This window comes from Ambystoma mexicanum, chromosome 11 (genome assembly GCF_040938575.1).
Source record: "Ambystoma mexicanum isolate Mex_15411 chromosome 11, UKY_AmexF1_1, whole genome shotgun sequence".
NCBI classification, from domain to species: domain Eukaryota; kingdom Metazoa; phylum Chordata; class Amphibia; order Caudata; family Ambystomatidae; genus Ambystoma; species Ambystoma mexicanum.
Window position 1 is genome coordinate 1,079,907,197 of NC_090934.1, and position 9,730 is coordinate 1,079,916,926.

The 9,730-nt window shown below is 42.0% G+C and overlaps 1 protein-coding gene across 1 annotated transcript in view; it reads left to right on the plus strand.

Moving 5' to 3' along the window:
* The window catches only part of FBXO22 (F-box protein 22), a 533,135-nt gene extending 526,616 nt beyond the window's left edge, over window positions 1–6,519 (plus strand). Inside the window, exon 7 of the mRNA XM_069624341.1 lies at window positions 5,273–6,519. Coding sequence (XP_069480442.1) covers window positions 5,273–5,687 — 415 coding nt within the window. The 3' untranslated portion in view covers window positions 5,688–6,519. The remainder of the gene's footprint in view (window positions 1–5,272) is intronic.
* The last annotated feature ends 3,211 nt before the right edge of the window (window positions 6,520–9,730 follow it).

Sequence of the window (9,730 nt, forward strand, 5' to 3'; positions counted from 1 at the left end):
CTTCGTCCCATGCGTACTCAGCCTCACAGAAAGGAAACGTGTGGAGGTTGGGATGTTCATTTAGTACAACCTGACATCAAAAACTCGTCTTTCACGTGGAAACGTGGACACTTTTCATCATGGATTGATTATATGTTCTCTTCCAAGACCTTATCTGGTGTGCTATCTCATGTCCGCACTGTAGAGCCACAATTGGGAGATAACCTAATGATCGTAAAATCAATCATAGGACAGTTCAGACATTTGCAACAAGATTCAAGCCTTTGTTTAATTCAGGCCGATAGACCCAGGCTGGCGATTAAGTGGAACGATTGTACCTGTAGAAAATTTTCATTCCTTGTTAATAGAGATCTTTGGAAGAGTAACAGTTAATCCACGTGATAGGGAATACATATTAAAATGGAATATGAAGATCATTGCTACCCACCTACATGCTATAGCCTCTGCACACAAAGAGCAAATATCTTATAAAAAGTCTGCATTGCCATTTTCACATGAGTTGATTACTATCAAACAGAAAAATAATTGTGTGCAATCTACGAAGAGCAAGGAAGTCCATCTTGGCCACCAAAGTAAACTCATACTTGATGATAAACAAATTTTACTAAAGTATAAGAACGAATTGCGCCAAATTCGTGCCATGATCGCACTTAAACGCAATCAAGAGCTAGTCAGTCCATTATGTAAACGTAAAACTAAAGATATTTGGAAATATATTAGATCTATAGATAAAGTTGATAATCTAGAATTTGATTCTGCAATTGATGGCTCAACATGGACTTGGTTTTTTCTTAATAAATTTGCTATGCCTGCAACATTTGCCTCTTTTGAAAAACCGCCGGATTGCCATCTAATTCCAAAATAGCTGTCCCTAGGGGATTACAGACATTTTGATGGTAATTCAAAAATTGAAAGGATAAAAATGCGCATGGCCCGACGGTTTGCCTCCATGTGTCAGTAAAGATGACCCACATTGTTGGTCTATTTCTCTTGACATATTTCAAGAAATCTTCCGTTCCAAAGTAATTCTTCAGTCTTGGCTTACTTCTATAATTATTCCTTTACACAAAAAAGACTTATTACTGATCCGAATAATTATAGACCTGTAGCCATCATCGATGTAGCTGCCAAAATATTTGCATCTCTTATTCTTCAGGAGGTTGAAACCTTCATTCGTAATAATGAATGCCTAAGTAAAGTGCAAGTCGGCGTTCGAAAAGCTATGGGCACCCCCCTTAAAGCATGTATTCTGGCGCACTTGATAGCTTCTGCTAACCTTCCGGATAAAAGCCCTCTTTTTGTAGTATCTTTAGATCTCAAAGCGGCATTCGATAGTGTAATCAGAGGCCTTTTGTGGCAGAAAATGCTTAATGCAAATGTCCCCCTTTACCTGATTACTTTGGTTGCGATGCTTCATTTTAGCACCAACTTCAAAGTGCGAATTAACCGTGAAGGTTCTTTGACCAAAGCTATCCCTAGTTGGATAGGAGTTAAATGCAGCCATCTTATTTAATCTTTACATGGCTGATCTCGATGACATCTGGGGACAAAAATCTTTTGCAGCTTGGCTACGATCGCTGAAACTATCATGGCTAGCTTACGCCGATGATGTTCTTCTCTTTGATAGAACCCAAGTGGGACTACAAATAAAATTGGAAAGCTTCTTACTATATTGTCAAAATAATAATCTCCCGGTTAATCCGCAGAAATCGAACATTATTATTTTTTGTAATAGGAAAAAAGTGTCACTTTACCAGGTCGATTGACTCTATGCCCATAACCGTTTCGAAAAATCTATCATATTTGGGTTTTATGCTGACAAATAACATTTCCTTCAAAAGAATGGAAGAACTACTAGTGGTGAAATGGTTGCCCCTGAAAGGCCAAATGAAATTATTATTTCCCAAAATGTGCAGCTTCTCGTTAACTCCTTTTTGAATTCTATAGCAAAAAAGTAGAAGCTATCTTCTTATATGGAGTGGAACTTTGTCTTGGCGATCTGGGCCGCTTGCTTGTTCAACTTCAAGGCTCTCATTGGTAATATACTTTGGGGTTGCCCGCATCCCTTCCAAATAAAATATTGAGGCACAAATTTGGGCTGAATTCTTTATCAGCACGTTATAAATGGTGACCTTTAGTAAACTGCTCAAAAGGTTTCCTCCTAAGAATTCGCTCTATATATACTTAAATAAGATGCTCTGTGATAACAATACCAACACTATTGTACAGTATAAAGAAAGACTGGACAATATGCTAGACAAGATTAATATGTCTCCTGATGATCTTCAATTGCATTTGTGTAAGGTTAAAAAAAAGCTTTTTGAAAATGATTGGGCGGAATGTGGTGATCAGCTCCATTCTTACTCCTCCTTTGCTGAGTCGTCTACATTTTTTCATGCACAATTGCCACGTAGGTCCTATTTGACACTCTTTCCTTGTAAAGAGGTGCGAAGGACTTATATGGTATTCAGATTAGATATGTTGCATACAAAAGTGAGAATGAAGCATTGGTATAAGAACAAAGTCTATCCCCTGGAGGACACTTGTAGATTTTGCAAAACAACACAAGAATTTTTGAAACATCTTTCTTTTTTGCTCTCATTTTGAAATCGTACGATGCAGAACAATGAAAGCATTTTTAAAAGCAAACACCATCTTTACTAGAAATTGTATATGTGTTGGCTCCTTATATTGCCACTCTTGGGTTTTGTGGCTTCTTTAGCTATTAATTTCAAATGATTGCCTAATGGCATGTTAGCACAAGGAGCAAGGGCTTAAAGACTCTGTGCTGTCTTTGATTCAGGCAGAACTATTATGGCGCACACACAGCTCTGCATTCTAACTTCGATAGACAGAGGTCCATTGCTCTTGCCTGAACAAAATGTGAATGGGTTGCTTTTCCTCTCACCCTGGTTATTGAGGCTAGTCTAGTTCCTTATTTGCACTTTTATCTCCTACAAACATTTTTAGACCCTTTATGGGAAAGGTTGCATCAAGGTCATTGTTCAGTCGTGTGTATGTAGATATATACTCTAGAAGTTCAAGACACCTCTGAATTCAAGATCAAACCTGAATTGGTCTAGAGTTCAGGGGAAAGAGTGACAGTTTGTGGACTTGTGATAATTTTCAAAGACCATTCAGATTTATTGTGCATGGAACATGGTAAGCACAGTTAAAGGTCACCCCTCCACCCCCCTTAAGAGAAGTGTCTTTTGGGAGAACTTGCGTAAAACTGAAAACCATGGTATTTTCAATCCCTAAAGGGAAGCATGTATTTGTCGCCATCTGTTGCTTCGGGGTTGATGTTTTGGCACCAAATATTTAGACGGAATGTAATTCTTCTGCATTGATGCATGAAAAAACATAGCATTGAGGTTTTGGGCACTTTCCCTAGGTGAAAGCAGAGAAATGAGGGGTCACAAAATCACTGCCCTATAGATATCACCTTATCTAATTTAGGAGTTAAGATAACATGAATAGGACCCTGTTATATTTTGGATAAGCAAGCAATATGCACACTTTGTGGGCTTCAAACCACAGCATCAGTCTGTATTGAGTGCAAAAACTTCCACTAATGGTTGAGAGAGAATTTGTCTTTTTTATGAGGCCTGATTAACTCGAACTTCATATATGCATTTAAAGTTACTTATGGGGGGGGGGCAAAAGGGCCATTGAGCCTCTGTAAAATGCTTTTTAAAATCACAAGGCTGCAGCCATACAAGGCGAAGAGAAGCACAAGGAATCGCAGGAACATGTAGCTTACTTTATTACTAGCAAAGACTGATTGCCTCTGCATTGGCCATGTATCCAAGGTACCAGCATGTATGGCAAAAATCTTGCTTATCTGCTGGAGGCAATGCAAAAGGGGGTGGGACAGTACGCCAGTACATTGGAACTTGATAACGTTGTGCAACTACTCTCAGCACTTCAATAGGGGAAGAATTTGGCCACCCTTGGCATCATATAACATTGCATAAATGGGTGCAATATACTGTCTAGGAAGCACATACAGTGATAGTCTGGGAAATCGGCTGTTCTGCACTAAACTGCTGTTTGAAGTAATGCCAACTCCTATTCATTGAGCACTCCATTTCAGTTGGGTATTTCCCAAAGCAGTAATCTTGCTATCGCTGTACATAGAATTTTGACTATCTTTTGGATTTCCTTTTCCTTAACAAAATGTAGTACTCGGTGGACTTGTGTGATGGATGTGTAACAGAAGTTCCTGTTACCACCATTGTTTATTTGGGTTAGTTCAAAGGAAGAATTCTGTTTGCTCCATCTGAAGGGTCATGTTGGTTTAGATAAATCTGCAATATATTTGAAAAGGTTTGGATGATGAATAACAAAGCTGGCTTCTGTAAAGATATTTGAAAGAAGTTGAGCAGCACAGTATTACAGAAATTATGCCAGTGTTTGAAGCTGAAGGGTTGGATCATAGAGCAGATGTTACGATCGATGGGAGTAACCAGGTCTGAAGTCAAATTGGCAACTGAAGTGTTCTGAAATGGTAACGTGCGTTTTCATACTCCAAATAGGGACTTTTAAAACCTTTGAAGAAAAACTGAATTACTCTACAACTGAAAGATGTGAAAAATCCTCCCCATGCCTACATTGTTGGAGTAAGGAAAACGTAATGCCCAGTATGCAACGATATTTGTCCCTTTTTTGTAGTCCCAACTTCAACACCCTAAGTCCTGTTATGGTTCAGCTTGCTAAAATAGTGTGCCATAAAACAATTGCACAATATGTTTTGGACAGATGAATGCACTGCTTCCGTTCTAATTCAGCAAGGCAGCTTCCCACCATTCTGTATTAGTACCAGACTGCGTCAACTGCAGTGGCCGATCAAGGGTGCTAATAGTGAAGTCTAAGACACATGATTATATTATTGGGTCTAATGCATCATGGCGTCTGACATTTGCATGACTGCTTTGGGTGCGGGGTGTAGCAGGAAGTTGGTGCAAATCGGACTGGTGAAAACCTGCTCTGTGTGTACAAGTGACCAGGTATTGAGAAAAGTCTGGTGCCTTGTGTATTGCTTAATGCTGGATGGTCATCTGAAAGCATCCTTAAGGCATGGTTTGGTATACGTGTGTATACTTGCAGTATTTGGCGTAAAGTGCCCTAAATATAATGGCTTCAAAGCATGCACCTTAGTGTTTGGTAGACTCTAGTGTGATGTGGTTTGATGCATCAAAATGCTCGTTTGAAGTTCACTCAAAAACAATGTGATGCAATAATTCCTAACCTTTTTGTTCTGGCTTTTCAGAAACACTCATGGCAGTGATCCCTTTGGTATTGTTGGATTGGCCATTAGTGGAGCCCAAGTTCAAGGAGCTACAGTTCTATTGGGTTTGGACGTCTATGATCAAAGTACAGCAGAAGGAGCAATGCAACGTCTCAAAGCAGCCAACATCCCAGAGCACAACACCTTTGGCTTTATGTTTGCTTGTGTTGGACGAGGTTACCAGTACTACAAATCCAAAAGAAATGTTGAAGCGGATGCCTTCAGAAAGTTTTTTCCAACTGTTCCCTTGTTTGGTTTCTTTGGAAATGGGGAAATTGGATGCGACCGTATAGTAACAGGGAATTTTACCCTCCGTGAGTGCAATGATGTGAAGGATGACCTTCTTCATAGCTACACAACTGTAATGACTCTGATTCATTTTGGACCTGCAAAGTGATAAATATTTAAAAATCTAATCAATATGATTACCACAAAGACCCAGATGGGATGTGCTGCAGAGATAATGTACATTTTTATTTAACTATCTTTAAAATATACAAAAAACGATGTGTTCTAGTTATAAATAATGTTGTTTTTCTTTGTTGATTTTACTAGAATGTGCAATGTGATAAAGCTGTGCTTGGTAAGGATTGCTGTTCTTGAATCAGACTGCAAGTAACTTAGAATTTTTAATTGAAAAAAATGGTTGATATTAAATGTATAATGTGTTTTGTACAGATGTGTTAAGTTAAAAAATAATTTACTTTTAAAAATCCAGTCGTACACAATTGTTTTTGTACGTGCACTGAATATACTTTAGAATATCTGAAACCAAATCATGGTATTTGATTTTTTTTTTTGGCAAAATAGAATGTTCAAAAAAACATATTACAAATCCTGCAATAGAATAAACACTGGTGTTTACTTTTTTACTGATTCTTTACAAATACTTGCCTTTTTATTACTTTTTTAACTGAAGTGCTCTAAAATCCCTGAACACATTATATATTCTTTTTTAAATGTGGTTCCTTTTTTCCTATTGTCTGTTCTCTGTGTATGTCCTACATTTTCAAAATGCACTTTGTGCCTCTGCTGAAACTATGGATTTTTTTCTGTTTTCAGAAGCGCTTAACCCCAAACCTAGGCGTAGACATTCATAATCTGATAATGGATCGTGTTCTCGCTGGTGAACTAACATATAGAGAACATATTTACTATTGTAAATAATTGTCATCTAAATGTATGCTTTCAATAACAGCGCTTGAACTAATAAAAAATGTTTTCTTGTATGATTTCTCTTTGGGCTTTATAGTACTTGACAAGCCCAGACTTCTGGTGAATCTTTACTGACTCGGGAGGAAACTGGGAAGCTTTTTGCATAATGCAAACCTTTTTCATAAGCCCACGTGCCATATGTGCAATGGCTGGTTGTGGCCCCTAAACACTTCTCCTGGTTTCCATACAACACCCCTTTATCATCTCAAGCGGTGAGGCATTCTCTACACTTCCTTATCACTTCCTAATCTGGGGGTACCTTCACTGAGACTCCTCTCTGTTACAGGTCGCCAGCTACGACCTGTTAATTGCCAAGGACTTAGGTATTCATGCTGTGTGCTTTTCACCATTCCTCGGGACATCCTTGTGGCGCCTGCTATGTTTTCTGGTGCTGCACTGAAAATAAATTCCTAGTCGCAGTTGAGGAATGTCATAGGTGTAATTATTTTTTTGCACAGGAACTCCCAAGTGTTGTCCTTGGAACCCAATCCTTAATGCACACATACTGTGATTGTTTCAGTTTGTATTTTCAAGAACCGCGATCGTTGAGCTGACATCTGTGAGGCTTGTGTATTTCCCAGAATTTCTAGAGTTTTGTTGAACTGAAGCAACATTGAAGTATACCTCTTTGCAGGCTATCTGCCCTGGTGCTTTTTAGAAGAGAATGGAGCTTTAGCATTCTCCAGCATTGGATCTTTCATGGATTCACATACTGTGACTATTTTCCGTCGTCAGGCTGGGAAAGTGGAAAAACTTTGACACTTTAGTGTCCTATCAACGTTCTTTTTGGGTGCTTTAGGCTACACCAATAGGACGTCTGGTATAAATAGCCCCACCCCCCCCCCAAGGCTTCCCTTCAGATTTCAACCATCTCCAAACTGTTGCGATCACCTCGTGTTTCTCTTTGTGTTTTGTATGTTCGTTTTTGTATCCGGCCAGTATGTCATCTATGGCCCAGAAGAAAATCTGTGTTTAGGCCTTGTGCTACCTGCGGCCTAAAGATGGTCTTCGAAGGGGATGGCCATACGGACTGTCTCTACTGTCTGTACCCCCATCATTCGGCGGATGCCTGCGAGATATGCCAGGGGTTTTCGCAGAAGACTTTGAAAGACCGTAACCGCCAGCTCATCTGTTGGCTAAACAAAGGCACTTCTCCAGCATGGGGTCTTGCATGGATTCGCATGCTCATGAATATTCCCTGTCATCAGGCTGGGAATCCTCAGTAAAGAAAAAATCAGTTTCAGTTTCGTTTCTGATCTGTCTTTCTCCTAATAACCAATCACTGGTCTCTGGGTGATACTGCCCCCAGCCAATGACTGCCCTCTACCTAAGCCCCTCCTCTGGAAGCCATCTTCATATTTTTACCGCAAGTTCAAGTGTTAGGAGTCCTCGTACTATAGCTCTCGAGCTTTTACTGTGTTTTGCGATTTTTCAAGGAGTTTAATCTCATTTTTTCAGTCAGTCGAGCCTTAAGCTCCACCGTTTCTACTTCCAATCAACGGGGACCAGTTACGGAATTTTCTACGCCCCTCAAGGGTGAGGTTTTCGTCGAGTTTCGCTTCTTGGAGGATTCCGGAAGATCTTTGAGGCCTACCCCATGTGGACATGGCCCAAGACAAAGGAAACGCGACGCCTGGATCCAAGCTGTTCAGGAGCTGCCCTGGATGCGGATTGCAGAATGTCTTCAAGGAGGATGAGCATTCTAGATGCCTCTACTGCCTTCACCAAACGCACGTGGAGAAGGACTGTGCGTTTTGCAAGAACATGTCAGAGCAGACTATGAGGGATCGGCGTACCCGCCTCACCAACTGGCTGGAAGGGAAGAGCCCAGTAGCAGGTGAGAAGTAGTAGTCCGAGCTGTCTTCTAAGTCCTTTGAGGGCGCTCCGGCGACGGGGGCCCAACAATAGGCAAAGCACCACGAGTCTGCGGGCACCAGGAGCGCCGAACAGTTGGGCCCCTCGGCTGCCAGGCAGGGCGCACTTTCACCGACGTCATCAACCACGAGCCAACGCTCTGGCTCGGGGAAGAGGAAATTGGAGAACCCGGGTAAGCTTCGGGAGAAGCCCCGGTCGATTCCGACGGAGAAAGCCAAGTGGGAGCGAGGCAGTGACCCTCCCCAAGGTGAAGGCTTTGGACACGCCCAAGGGCGTGAAGGCCTTGATTCATCCGGCTAAGGCCTCTATCGAGGGAGTCGCGGCGGCCCTGGCAAAGCCTGTGGGGGCTACACCAGTGGAGGCGACCTCGGGGCCTAGAGTTTCCCTGCCATCACAGAGGGAATCCTCTTTTCAGACCATTGTTAAGACACAGGAATGGAGACTGCGACAACGGGGACAGATGACGACGGTGGCGACGATGGATAGGCCTCCCGTCACCACCTCTTCGGGCCTCCCCTCCCAATGATATTGGCTCTTTCCACGCCATGATTGCCAGGGCATCTGAGCTCTTCCAGCTCTGCCCCGAGGAAAAGAAGAAGGAAGGTTTCCTCTATCAACAGCGTGAGGCCAAGATGAAGACGGTCCCATCGATTCCTTTACTTGACGACATCTGGGACGAAGGGCTGTTGGTCGTGAAGAACCTGCCCACGGCTCCTGCCAAGAGAGACCGGTACGAGAAGAAATACTGTGTCCCGGATTCCGCCCCATGTGCCTTAAGGCGCAGCCGACCCCGGATTCGGTCATCTCCGCGGCAGCCAAGAAGAAAGCAGCGGGGGCTGTTAGGGAGAATACTCCCTATAGGCTAATTTCCCAAACCTAGTGAGTCCCCCAGCAGCTTTGCTGGATTTTTGGGGTTTATTTTTTTCTCCTGCTAAGAGTGAGACTCTTTTTCTCCCACTCTTAGGCATGATTTGAGAATGTCCTTTGACGTTGTAATGTGTTTTATGGGCTATGGTGTCTTTTACTTTTAGGGCTTCATGTATTTTTGGTAAGTGTGTTACACAGCACCCTCAGTGCAGTAACACGGGTGTCATAGTGACCCCCAAACATAGACTCCATACCCTGGGACTGACTGTCTCCCAGGGCATGTAAAGTCACCATTGACTTTACTAGTCTTAAATTGTGAACAGAACCAGTACAAACCATATTGTGGAAGTACTGGTAGGGGTAATTAGATTGCCCCTGGGTCTGTTTTTTGAGGGGGCGCTGTGCAGTCCCCCCTCGTCCTATGGGATTTTCCCATTCATTTTAAACGCACCACTTTTTTGGTGCAATGTTAAAGGTACCGCC